This window comes from Aethalodelphis obliquidens, unplaced genomic scaffold, assembly GCF_003676395.1.
Source record: "Aethalodelphis obliquidens isolate GAN/ISIS:26980383/991018 unplaced genomic scaffold, ASM367639v1 scaffold6, whole genome shotgun sequence".
In the NCBI taxonomy this organism is placed as follows: domain Eukaryota; kingdom Metazoa; phylum Chordata; class Mammalia; order Artiodactyla; family Delphinidae; genus Aethalodelphis; species Aethalodelphis obliquidens.
Genome location: NW_020837950.1, coordinates 9,695,939 through 9,710,428, shown reverse-complemented (window position 1 = coordinate 9,710,428; position 14,490 = coordinate 9,695,939). Strand labels below are relative to the sequence as shown.

At 41.7% G+C, this 14,490-nt stretch overlaps 1 protein-coding gene across 9 annotated transcripts in view; it reads right to left on the bottom strand.

The window, feature by feature from the left end:
* The window catches only part of ATP8A1 (ATPase phospholipid transporting 8A1), a 238,991-nt gene that overhangs the window by 20,889 nt on the left and 203,612 nt on the right, over positions 1-14,490 (bottom strand). The window contains exon 33 of one of the 9 annotated variants that reach the window (XM_027103064.1): positions 14,007-14,325. The exons of the other annotated variants lie outside the window; for them this stretch is intronic. Within the exon in view, the coding sequence (XP_026958865.1) occupies positions 14,146-14,325 (180 nt within the window). The 3' untranslated portion in view covers positions 14,007-14,145. Of the gene's footprint in view, positions 1-14,006; positions 14,326-14,490 lie in introns of those variants that run through there. 9 annotated transcript variants of the gene reach the window in all.

The following is a 14,490-nucleotide window of genomic DNA, read 5'->3' as shown; positions in this document are numbered from 1 at the left end:
ACAAAAGTGCCTCCCGGGGGACTTGAGAAAGGATCAGCCCAGGGAGCTGCAAAGCCAGTACACTTGAGGGCACAGGTCCTGCTCTGGGAACAAACAATTGCTTGTCTGCAGAGCGATGCTGTCTCAGCATCGGGCCACGCGGGCTTCAAAAATGAACCATCACTGCCTGAAAACGCAAGCTGCGGCAGAGGAATGAGGAATTGTTTTGAAATTTCCCTGTGAACTTGCAGGGAAAGAACGTTTGAGAAAATCCTAGCTCACGTGCAGTTAGCTAAGCCGAGGGGCTTGAGCAGATAAGAGGGCTTACCTTCTGACCCACAGTGAGGTGACCCCTTGGTACCCACGTTCCCACACAGAGAGGAACACTTACTTTTTCACCTGCAGTGTCTCCCATGTTCAGTCTTGGAGGAGAGAATTTCGATGTGCTACCTGCCTACAAACTTTCAGCAATGCACTTTTTAAGTCTGTCCCTCCTTTTACCCTATAAATGTCCAAGTGGGGAACTAGGATGCTGATTCTTCGCTTAAGTACAGACACTATCTAAATAAGAAGGCTCCCTGGGGAGTCCTAAAACTATATCCGCGGACCCCAACTAGAGCAGGGCTGGTGATAAACAGCCCTGGAAGTGGTGGCGGCTCTGCCTGTCCCAGCTCTCAGAGATGGAGGGAGTAACTTCGGGGTCTCTGCTTCCTCAGCTGTAAAGTGGATTGTAGGAATTAAACCAATAATGTTTATAAAGTGGCTGCTTTTATTACTACCACTGATTATTAACAAACGTTCCTTTCTTCATTTTAATTTTCAAATTCCTTTAAACACTCGAGTCTTGTGTTCTTTTCAGTAATCTCTCCCATGAGCTTCAAGGAAGGAAATTTTTATCACAACATCAAATTAAGTGTAAGTTTATAAATGTCATGGTTTTCATCACATTAACATCACAGTATATACTCATCTCAAGACTGAAACTGGCTGAGTAACTGAACCCTAATAAATTGCCATTCATCTCAATTTGCTAATGTAGGAAATGGAGATAAAATTGTTTTCATAAAAATTATTAAAGATTGCATGGGCACAATATATTAATTTGGAAGGGAAAATTCAGAAAACAGTGCCGTAAAACTTGGTTAGTTTCTTCTGTCGGGGGGGGGAGGGCAGCAAGATAAATTAATATGAATAATATAAATACCAGAGGAGTTACGAGTTAATGTTAATAACAACAACAAAAAAACAAGCAGTGATTATTAAGTGTCTAGATAAAACTTTATAAAAGGACTTTCTAAGCTTAAAAACAGTGGGAAAAGAGCTATAAAAAGAAATGCTTTAAAGAACTGACCCATGAAAATGGAGAAGTTCCACGTGTTCAAAAAGAACTTAACTAAAAAATAAATGATACATAAGAACTTGGGAAAATGCCTGCCATAAGTATATGAAATTCTGCACTAAAACCTGATTATAAAAATAGACCACTTATCTTCATAAGAATAGCTAAGATTCCAACAGATACGCAAAAGACCTGAGAAGGTATTCACAAAAGCAGCAGCAAGTAATCAACAACATGGAAAAATGCTGGGCCTCTCTGTAGTCACAGAAACATTACCAAATTAGATCAGATTTAAACAATTCATGATCACACTTAGGGGAGTGGGGAGGTATGGTGAAACAGGTATGTGGAGTAATTTACATTCCCATCAGCAATGTACTTGCCTTTGGGAAAGGTAATTGACATGTGCATCAAGAACACAAACATGCATTCCTGTTAATTTGATAATTCAACTTCTGGGACTATGTGTTGAAATCTGGTACAGCTTTTACATACAGGTTAATATCCTATGAAACTGTTCTGTGGTCACTAGTCCTGAAAGCGCTCCCTCCAAAAGCCTGTCATGGCCCAGGGCTTAGTAAAGGTATAAACAAACCACAGCATACCCTTCCTGGAGAGTCACGGGGCAGAGTAGCGTATTTAAGGCTTTGAGAAATCACAGTAAAGAACCTACTGAAGAGTTTTTAAAATCAAGGTTTCCAAAATACATTTATCGACCATGGAACACTTTTTCCTATAGACTGCTTTCTAACATCCCAAGGAACTAATTTTGCGGAATGCAAATATTCATTGTGCGTGTTTTAAAAATAGTAAAACATCAGTGAAAACTAACAGGAAAAACTACGTGGCTGGTTAAGTAAATGTACGTCTATATGAGATAATACTGTCCAAGCTATTAAAGATGCTGTTCGAAGAGTGTAATTGTTAGGAAGCTGATTGTTTGGACAAGTCCTGAATAAAGGGAAAGGTAGACTATCCTGGCATTCTCTCAGGACCCTTCTGTTATCATATACACATACTCCCTGGGAAGGTTGGAGGTTTCTATTATCTACATGGGGATCAGTCACGGTCTCTCCCTGTGGCTTAGATCTCTTGCCTGTGCTTCAAACACAGACCAGCCAGCTCTGAACTTGAATGTCAAAGAGGCACTTCAAACTTAATACATTCCCCAACTGAACACACACTGTCTTCCTCCCAGACCTGCTCTTTCTTCGTGCAATCTCTTCAGGGAAGTTTCATCACCACCTGCCTGAGACGGAAGCTGGGCTCTATTCTTGAACTGCCTCTTGATACTATATCTGCTTTATCACCAGGTTCTGTTGTGCTTTAGTATCTTCAGACCTATCTACTTCTCGCTCACCCTGCTGCCATTACTCCAGTCCCAAACTTGCCTGTCCTCCTAATAGCCTCATGCGTGGACTTGCTGACTCCCCGTCCTGCTCTGCTTCTAGCCAGTCCCCCCACTACAGCCAGAGCCACAGTGCAAATTAGCTTTGAGCAGTTCTTGGATTAAACCCTTTCAGTGGCTTTATACCACCCTCAGGATGGAGTACAAAAATCCGTAATATGATTTCATGACCTTTCCTACCTGACTTCTGATTACGTCCCCTACATCATCTCTCAAGCCAGCCCCCATCTCTAGCTTCACAAAGTGTTTCAGATTTTGGAATCTGCCCAAGCTTACTCTCGTCCTTGGACCCTGTATCTGTGACTCCTGCTTGCTCTTTAGTTTTCACATCAGATGTCACTGCTTTCCTTAGACTTGGGTTAGCTGACCCTACTTTGTGCTTCCACTTTGGTGGTAACTATTACCCATTTTCTAGTTACAGACTATAATCCCTGTAAGAGGAAGAAATATATCTTGATGAATTCTTACAGCCCAAGTGCTTAACCACCAGCCAGGTGTTCAATAAATAATTGTTGAATAAATAAGTTCTTACAACTTAGTGTTTAGAGCGATTAAAGGTCAAAAAACACCAGAGCCTTGGGACTATATTCCTGAGATGTTGTTTGGCTTTCTTGTGCTCTGGCATGGAGTTATTCTGGGAGCAGTTATAACTAGATATTTATGTGATTTGGGGAGAGAGGAGAAGGGCTTGATTCAGCTCCCTAACCATCCTTTTCCAATAGAGGTCATTTTATCTGTTACAAAGGCTGAGTGACATGCATTAAAAGCTAAGTATGTTAAATTACCTTCCCCATCCCCCTTTTGAATCAACAGAAATATTTTGGCAAATCCAGGGAAAGTATGATAACTAAAAGTAACAATTTTTTTTGTTGGTGGGGGGCAAGGAAGGGATGTAGAATGGGCAGGAAGAGAAGGAAGGTCTCATACCGGCATTAATGAAGACTTAACTACACAACGTGACTATTTTGCTACGTTAAATAAAAAGAATATAAAACCCCAGTCTTCCCTGTCTCGGCAAATATAAACTTTATCCTTCCAGCTGCTCTGGCCAAAAAACTTGCTTTTCCTCCTTTTCTCTCAGACCACACTTCCAATCCATTGCTAAATCTGATCTGCTCTATTTCAAAAAAAAATCCACATATCAATGTTTATAGCAATATTATTCACAATAACCAAAAGGTGGAAACACCAACAGATGAGTGGATAAACAAAACGTGGCTTATAAATATCACGTGCTATCGTTCAGCCTTAAAAAGGAATGAGATTCTGGCGCAGGCTACAAACAGATGAACCCTGAAGACATTTCGCTAAGTGAAATAAGCCAGATACTAAAGGACAAATATTATAGGATTCCACTTACAAGGGGTACCTAGAGTAATCAAGTTCAGAGACAGAAAGTAGAATAGTGGCTGCCAGGGGTTGGGGGGAAGCAGTAACGGGGAGTTATTGTTTGATGGGTCTAGAGTATCAGGTGGGGAAGATGAAAAAGTTCTGGACGTGGATGGTGGTGATGGTTGCACAACACTGTGAATGAGCTTAATACCACTCACAGTACACTGAAAAATGGTTAAAATGATAAATAGTAAGTCATATATATTGTATCAAATAAATTTAAAAATTAAAGAGATTCTGGGGCTTCCCTGGTGGCGCAGGGGTTGAGAGTCTGCCTGCCGATGCAGGGGACACGGGTTAGTGTCCCGGTCCGGGAGGATCCCACATGCCGCGGAGCGGCTAGAGCCGTGAGCCATGGCCGCTGAGCCTGCGCGTCCGGAGCCTGTGCTCCGCAGCGGGAGAGGCCACAGCAGTGAGAGGTCTGCGTACCGCAAAAAAAAAGCAAAAACATCAATTTTTACTGATATGGGAGGTATTCAGAGGAAGAGGCAAGGCTTCAGCTAGCCAGGCGAGGGAGGGTGCATTGTCTATGACCTGTTTCCTACTCCCGGTTCACCAGCTGATCAGAAAGTGAAGAATAAGAATTTAGGGAAATACTGTGTGTGGACACGTTTGTCACCATGGACATTGCAGAGTCGGGAGGCATCTGAGGGGACATACACTCAATGGTATCTGTCTAAACGGTACAACTAAACAAGTTATAATAAAGCTACCCTTTTCAGTCACACTCTAACCTTTTTCTGCACTTAGAATTATTTTCCTAGGTTAGATCACAATCACAAGGAGAAGATGTATTTTTTTTCTTTTCCCCCAAACAGTTCTCTAATGGAAAGAAGTGATGATTTAATAGTGATCCTCTTATTCAGAGACATGGTATGTTTATTTATTCAACTCGTTTAAAAAATATTCTCTCATTTTTGTCAAATTTTCCAGTTTTTTTTCCCATTAACCATACACACATCTGGCTAAAGTCTCTCCTTGCTGTTGTGAATGAGACCTTTCAAATTTTTTGGGTAGGAGGGCTATTTATCTTTGAGATTTAGGGCTTTTCCAAGGGAGTTAGCAAGTTTTGGAGAGAACTCCCAAAGCTTATATTACATATAGCTTGTATATCCTGTTATGTGCTTCTTAGGATTTGGTTGGGTGTGGTGTCCAAGAGTTTAATTAAATCTGAGTTTAATTGTTCTTTCTGGCTCTGGCTGCTTTGAAACATCCTGGTAGAGCAACTCTTCAGAGATGATCTGTACTGTGATGTGGTTTTGTGACCCTCAGAACCCACAACTCCCACTTTTCTTTTGTTTCAGAGCCATCTACCAAGTTATGAGATCATTTAATTTCTCTTGCTTCCTCCTATGTTTCAGTTAACCCTTCTGGTCTCCTCTGGAACCATCTTCTTCATGAAATCATTTTCATCAAAAGAAAAAAAAAAATCAGTGCTCAACTTCAGGTTATGCAGGTATTGTTTCTTTTCATACAAACTTTCTGGACCTTTCCCACCAAGCTGTGGCTCTTCCCTCCTTACTGCTCCTCAATGCTTCGTCTCTGCTGTATCAGCTGAATGTTTCTTTGGAAAAGGTAGACTCTCTTGCTGTATTTCACTTTCAGTCCCATCTCATCCCACCGCAGTTACCCACATGGTATCTCCTACTCCAGCTCCCTTTCTCAGGGGACTGGGGAGGCTGACTCACTGAGCCTGAGATACAGTGATACTCTTTAGTACCCTGAAAGCTGAAACCCACAAGGTTAACATCTATATTTTAATGGCAAAATATCAATGTTATATACACAGAATGCCTTTTTTTTTTTGCGGTATGCGGGCCTCTCACTGCTGTGGCCTCTCCCGTTGCGGAGCACAGGCTCCGGACGCGCAGGCTCAGCGGCCATGGCTCACAGGCCCAGCCGCTCCGCGGCATGTGGCATCTTCCCAGACCGGGGCATGAACCCGTGTCCCCTGCATCGGCAGGCGGACTCTCAACCACTGCACCACCAGGGAAGCCCCACAGAATGCTTTTAACTGCATCGAAATTGTGCCTTCTCCTGGCAACACTGCCACTGATGTATGGAAACGACATCAGATGATCAAAATCAACTCTGCTTTCAGATATTATTGTGTTATTTGAATGTAAACTTGCAAAGGTTTCTTAAAGTGTCTTTGTGACCAAAGCCTGGGAAACACCATGGCGTGACAGAGATTTCCAAGTTGTGGGAGCCTTTCTCAGAAATTTAACCCTTTCTGTCTGAATTCGTTATAGTACCTGGGCATGGAGTTGAACTGAGAGGTACATAAGCATAACTGGGTCAACACTAAGTGGTGAACTCTGCACTTTAACCAGAGAGAAATTTCAAGCTCATGCTTTGGCTTGAAGAGGTGAACTTCCACTGAAAGTCTTCAGTGGCTACACATCTTGGGTGGTGAGGCTCAAAACATCCCTCGGATAAAACCCAAAGACAGAGGAATACCCATGCCAAGTTCTATGGTCTGGAGTTTATCACTGAGAAAGGTCTTTGATGTCTTATTTTAGCTCAACAGAATTCTTGCAAATTTTCAATTATATTATGTGATACATATTCAGGCCAAAATATAAAAAATGTTCTTCATCACTCACTAGCTTATTACTAGCATTTATATATCACGTCCTCTGACCTGAATCTGTATTCTATGGCCTCAGGTACCTTCTGGAATACTATGTATTTCATAAGGAATTGCAATCTGCCACGGCTTAATGTAATGATGTAAATACATTTGGGTAACTTTCTGTGATCTGGTCTTAGCTACACTTTTCAGTTCCAGCTCCCTCAGGAACCCCAACTTCCCTCTTTGCTTGGGCTGCTCTCTAGCTGGAAGGCCCTTCTTTCTCTTGGCTTCCTGCACAGTGTGGGGAACAGCAGTACCAAGAAACCTTTCTAAACTCTCCGAACTGTAGCCTGGGGGGTTGAGTGCCCTCTCCTCTGCTAGCCCCTGCGAGTCCTGATCAAAATAACTAGCGTCTTACATTCTAATGATCTGTTGATCTGTTGGTTTACTCACGACTCAAGCTCCTCAGAAGGACTCTCTTTTTTCAACTTTTGATCCACTGACACCCAGTATAGGTCCTGACACAAGGCACTCCATAAATCTCAGTTGAATTGAGCTAAATTGGACTCTTATATGGGATGAATTATTACTTTCTCCATAAAAGTAGATAGAGCAGAACACCCAGAAAATAACTAAGGAGAAGGGTGTTTTGGATAAACCCCAATATGTTTGCAATTATACCAGAAGCTCTTGATTACTCAGAGACAAAGAAAACCCTTGGTTTGGATTATCCCAAACAAACAAACAAAAGTCTTAGAAAATATGCAAATTGTTCCAAACAAAGAAAATCTTAGAAAATATGCAAATCAGATGCCAGTTCACAGCGTTTATGCGCTCTTTTTCCCCTTGGACATTCCTGGGTGGTGGTGAGGAAATGAAGAAGGCGTGATCACCCTGCGGGACTAAGAACCAATATTCAATCTAGCTGAATGATGCAAAAAACAACCTTTGCATCTCCACCCTCCGGAAATAAATGATTAAAAGAGATGTTCAGAGGAAAAGGAGGAAGAGCTAGTTGGGACCTAGATCAGTCAGAAGCTAACTTTTTTTTTTAAAGTAAAATTTGACTGTGTATCAATATATACTGAGAATTGAACATGCAAAAATAGTCCTTCTAAAAAGGAATCAAGAGCACTAGAAAATGTATGGCTCTGAAACTTTATTTTCTAGGGATATAGTTCCCAGAATAGTAAAAGTAATTAAGAACAGAATTTGTTTTGCTTTATTTTAATCTTCTTTATTGTGCTGTTTAAAAAACTTAAAAGTACCAGAAAAATGAGGACAAAATTAGTAACAAAATATTCTTTTTTATTATGAGAATTATAATTTTAAAATGTTCTGATGTTACTGGAGAAGTTGTATAAGATAGGGCACCTTATCTGAATGCTCAGTATGTTTACTTGTTATATCATTCTTACAAGGTTTTATAATTTTGTGATGGCTCTGTATTTTATCTTCTTAAAAACCATCTCGTAAAGCATCAATTCTTTGATTACTAGTAATTCAATCTGTGAAACATAATGGCCTATATTTCAGATTGTAGGAAGTTTTTTTCTTTAAAAAATTTATTTTCCTGCTTTATTGAGATATAATTGACGTATAACATTACATAAGTTTAAGGTGTGCAGTGTGTTGATTTGATATATTTATACATTGCAAAATGATTACCACTGTAATATTAACTAACACCTCCATTCTGTCATCTAATTACCATCTGTTTTAGGAAATTATATTTTAAAAACTCGAAACTTCAAAAACCATTTACCTATGGACATATAAAAGCTAATATATGGCTGAGTAATATTCCATTGTATATATGTGCCACATATAGCTGATTCACTTCGTTGTACGGCAGAAACTAACACAACGTTGTAAAGGAATTATACTCCAATAAAGATGTTAAAAAAAAAAACCTAACATATGGCTTATGTTGAAAATTTATTGACTTTCATGGCAGAGACTTCTAGTTGCCTCCCAGTATATCTCCTCTCCCCTTCTGAGATGCAACCACTTGAATCCTGGCTGAACACCTTCTCCTCTAGCTCAGACTATGTTCCTCTGGCTCTCTTACTGCAGCTAGGTATGGCCATGTGACTAGCTTTTGGCTAATGAGAGCTAAGAGGAAATGTGGTGGGCAATGTCTAGGAGAGAACTTCAAGGAGAAAGGGTTAATCCTCCTTTCCTTTCTTGTTGGCTGGAATGTTGATAAAATGGCTAGAGCTTAAGCAGCCATTCTGGACTACGAAGAAGGACACGAAAGTTGACAGTGCAGCAAGATAGAAGAAATCTGGTCCTGGATGACTGTGCAGCTGCCATACCAGTCTGGAACTACCTGACACCACTGGACTTTTTTTCACATGAGAGAGAAATGTTTCTATCTTGTTTAATCCACAGTTACTTCTTCTTTTAATGTAAAAAAATATGCCATAAAATAACTTGCTTTGCATGATACCTGCTAGGGAGCCTTAGTGATAACTTGGAACCAAGCAGCTTTTGACCTCATTGATGATCTCTTTTCCTTACCATCTCATGGAATGCAAGAATTGTGTCCAGTTGTGAGCTTTATTGAAGTAGATGGCACAGTGACATTCATGGTTTCTTTTATGAGCATTTTTGATTGCTCCCTGGCACGCAACTCAAAAACAAGCTGCACTGGTCTTATGAGCCAGAGTGCTGCGCTTATAGGGGTGACGTGTTTTCTGCCCATCTCACCGGCTCCATCTCATAGCACTCTTTCCCACTCTCTCTGCTCTAGCTACACTGACATTTTAGTGTTTGAATCTACCAGGCTCATTCCTGCCTCCGAGCTTGGGCACGGGCTGTTCCTTCAGCCCTATAATGTTCTTCTTCACATGAAGGCATCTCCACATTATTGGAGTTTCCGCTTAATCATCTGTTCTCCAAAAACACCTTCCTGGAGCAGCCATTACATCCCTGTCCCTTACTATATCATCCTGTTTTCTTCCTATCACTTTGTGAAATTATCTTTAGTCGTTCAACATTTAGTCATTTGTTAACAGACTCAGTGACTGTTTCTCCCTCTCCTTGCTTCTCTCAACCTGAACGCTAATGGGTATCTTGTCTAATTAACCCATTACCTTGACACGGTGCCTAGAGCCGATTAAGCACTCAATAAATAATTACGGAATGAACGAACGCGAGAATGCACTGACTCTAGAGAACAGCCAAAGTTCTGCCGTACTAAGAGCAGCTTTGCTCAGCTTTCCATGCCTTGTTCACTGCCATGGCACTTGGGGTGCACCACATCATCCCTCACATTTATGACGTCAACAGCTCATCAATGAAAAAATGAGACCCTTAAGGGAAGTGACCAATTCTGTTCACCCTCTGCATCCTCCACTGCCTAACAAAGAGCCCGTAACACACATACACTAGAGACTCAATATATATTTGCTCTGTATGGTAGGAAAGGGTGCTGTGTCTACAAAAAGCAATGCCAGCTCTCATAGAGACTCTAAAGAGAGCTTTAACTTTAAAATGTGTGCCAGTGTCCTGATTGGCCATTGCATTTGTCACATCCATGTCTCTCTTTGCTTCTCAGTGTTTCTACAAGGCTTCTCTTTACAAAATGGGCTTGGAAGTGGCCATGCAGCCAGCTTCTTTAAGACCCGTGATGGTGTGCCTGTCTCATTCACTGTCAGGGCCCTGACCAATGGCATGTTTTACTGGATGGAATCCCAACTGTTGGCTCATTGAAGAGCATCTGACAGAGTTTAGGGTTCTTGTTCCCTCCAGGCTACTTGGCTAAACCCAGTAATCTTGCATGAAACTCCTTCATATCGTAACACTGCTCCACCCTATCCGCAAGGCCTGGTCTTGTGACCAATAAATTATTACATGCTATCTAGGTAATTAAAAGCTGAGAGATGAATAAGGACTATTTTAAACCAGGAAATTCCTCATATGCAAAGTAATTCATTATGCTGGTAAAATGGGCAACAGCACAACTTAGGAAAATCGTATCACTAACGTGGTTTATTAATACCTTTCCTACAGGGGTGACACTAAAAGGGTTCAACAAAGATTTTTATTGTTTTTCAGAGAGACTTTACTAACCTCAATCAAGAGATCTGAAATTCTGTAAAACACATGCTCGTTCCCTAACTTCAATTTCCTTCAGTAGTTTTATAGATCCCTCAGGCCAGGGAGAGCAGAACCAGATGCGCTTGGGAAGACTTTACAGTGTGTGTCTGCAATGCCGCGATACATTGAAAAGCTCTGCCGATACTAAGCTTCTGGTATAAATCGTGATATGAAATGATCCTTGATGTAGCATACTTTTTACTTTGTAATCTGGTCTACTAATCATAGTGCCTAAAATATTTTCTTCTGGAAATTCGAAAAATACCCAGTAACATCATCTAGACAAGTTGAAAAAGCAGGCCAGCATATGTTTATATAACATAGCACTTCTCCCCAGGGCCTACCTTGCCCCATAAATTGTGGTACTGGTGTGAAAAAATACAAGTCAGGTCTGAAGAAAAAAAAAAAAGGCCTCCTCTTAAATCACAACCATATTTGTGAGAGGAAAGGAAGACAGAGACAAATTTCAAGTTGCAGTCAAGCTTGCCACGCTATTTTCTTTTTATTTTCCTTTCCTAAATAATTTCTTATTGTCGCATTTTCCACCTTTGTAGAATCCACTCTCCCCCTACCCTGATGTCATAATTCTTTTTTAATTGTTAAATAGTTCAGTCATTTGTGGTACTGGGATACTTGTTAATCATTATCATTTGAATCATTATTAGGGGCAGAGATGTAGAATTACTGTAGTGGAAACAACACTGTAGGAAGGAATGTTTCCCAAATGGCAACACCCTGCCCACCAACTGAGAACAGCCCTCCCTAGCTGCGTCTGGAGAGACTGCAGTCTGCCCTAGACGCTCAGGTATCTGGGGGATGGATTTCTGGTAACTTCAGGCATGCAGAATGTGCTGAAGGAAGGGGGAAAGAAACGATGCCTGATCAGTGATACAGGCAGCTGAGCACAGCTGAAGATGGAAATATTACATGCAGATAACGGATGGCTTAGTTTACCAACCAGATGGAAGTAAGTACTTAGATTGGGGCACTGACACTAAAAGGAATTTATACCTTCGAAGTTGATAAGGCTGGGAGAAAAATGCAGAGGAATGAAAAGGTGAGAGAAGAAATGTAAAAGCGACAGAGAACAGGGTGTATGGTGGTTAAGGGAAAAGACTGGCTGGGTTCCAACAGCAGCTCAGATACTTACAAGCTGACCTTGGGAAAATTATTTAACCACTCTGTGTCAGTGAAATGCGTAATAGGAACTACCTCACAGTGTTGTGTTAAATGCTCAATGTTAAACGACTGAAGACATGAAAAGTACTTATGACAGTGACTGACTCTCAGTAAATGGGGCCCTGCTACCATCTGAGTGGCAACTGTACATTCTCTGATGATGTGGTTTTCAATTTCATATATATATATGTATATATATAGTCATCATCGCCAGATTTAAAATGAGATGTTAATTGTTCGATCCAATTTTCCTTCCCGGATAAGTTTTTCTTTCCTATCTCTGTCGGTTTTGAAAACATAATACCAGAAGAGGAGGGGCCCAATTCCAAACAGAGCTCCTAAAAGTGAGGAGCTCTCAGGAGTGGGTCTGAAATTTGGGATAGATATTTTCTCATCCTGCATAGGTCCAATGAGTCAAGGCAGGATCTTCAATGACCCCATGACAGCTGGGGTCATTGTACTGAAGCAGGTACTCCCGTTTAAGCCGGGATCTTACGGCCAGCCACTTGGCTTGTGCCTTCCGGGTTTCCAGAGATATATATATATATATATATATATATATATATATATATATATATACATTTTTTTTTTTTCCGGACGCACAGGCTCAGTGACCATGGCTCACGGGCCTAGACGCTCCGCGGCATGTGGGATCTTCCCGGACCGGGGCACGAACCCGTGTCCCCTGCATCGGCAGGCAGACTCTCAACCACTGCGCCACCAGGGAAGCCTTATATACACATTTAAAAAAAAAACATGAGCTGGGTATTAGATATGCTGATTTTGCTATTAAGAGGACATGAGAGGCCAGGATACAAAGTGAGGCAGAATTTCTATACGTGTGTTGAGGGAGTTAGGTGGGTGTTGAGAAGAGAGAATCAAAAATCTTGGCACTTTTAAAAAGAGACGGGAATGCTTTTATATCTGGCTAACTGAGGGAAATTGATCCTGGCCCTGGGTATCCTGGGAAACAGCAGATAAATCAGGGAAATCAATGGAATGCAAGGAAAATGGCTGCAAGGAGAAAAGAAAGCATTCCCGTCTGAGAGAAAGGAATAGGAATGGGCCCTGAAGAGAAGGTAGTTACTCAAGATCTGAGAGTAACCAATGGGATTTGAGGAGAAAACCTGGGATGAATTCTCTGGGTCACCTGCTATTGCTCTGCTTATCACAAAGGTTTGTGATATGGATTTAAAAGAAACAAAGAATGCCTGGTGCACAATAAATATTGGTTCCCTTCCCTCCCCCTCGTGGTGAGCAAGGATTTTCTTTCAACATATTGAGAGAAATGGCTCTGTCTTCAGATGGGGGCTACAAAGACAAATCAAGGACATAAATTGGAAATGACTGTAAAATCCTGATCTACGTATGAATATGCGTCCAAGCTGAATACAGAAGCATGAGATCCGTACCTGTAAGTTGCCTAACTTGTGTATAATTTGCACCCTGAGTTCCAGTTGACATTAACTAGAGCAGAATAGTCTGTGCCTTTCAACATTTTAGATACTCCTCTGGAGAGAACACAGTGAAGAGAAGTCCACAGAAAATCTGAATCCTAGGAGTTGGAAGCAACTTCGCAGGCGCAGGTGAGCAAGGCTCCGCTGAGTAGCACTACTGTCCGATACTGGGGCTGGTTACATGAGACCAGCATTCTGTTCTGCGGCTGGAAAGCGCCACGTTGGGGAAATCTCTGGATGTTAGCAAGATGTTCTTATCTGAGCTGAACTCTGCCTCTATGTCACCTCTACTCTATCATTTCTCACGTGTTTGTGCAAAACAAGACACAGACGTAGAGAATGGACTTGAGGACACGGGGAAGGGGAAGGGGAAGCTGGGATGAAATGAGAGAGTGGCATGGACATATATACACTACCACATGTAAAATCCATAGCTAGTGGGAAGCAGCCGCATAGCACAGGGAGATCAGCTCGGTGCTTTGTGACCACCTAGAGGGGTGGGATAGGGAGGGTGGGAGGGAGGGAGACGCAAGCGGGAAGAGGTATGGGGATATATGTATATGTATAGCTGATTCACTTTGCTATACAGCAGAAACTAACACACCATTGTAAAGCAATTATACTCCAATAAAGATGTTAAAAAAACCCCCAATAACAACAAGCAAGGAAAACAAACTTACTTCACGATCCTTTACTTAACATTTATGGGGCACTAGGAGCCTGAGGCCATTATGTCAGAGCAACCAGTAAAGACACGAAGGGGCAGTGGACACGTGAGGAGGAGGGTGATCATTCTGGCACAGCGGCTAGGGTGTAGAGGATGGAGGGAGGAAGACCGGGACGACCGACATGTCCACACATGTGAGGGGGAAGAGGCGTGGGGGAACCAGTGCTGTCAGGAAAAAGAAAACAGAGATTCCCTCGTCCACACAAATCCTTGAAATACCTGCCACGAGGGGCAGTCCCTTCAGACTTCTAATTTCCAGATTATACACCGCAGAATCCTTTGAATAACTATGATCAGAGAAGCAGCACCGGGCAGTGTATAAGGTAGCTG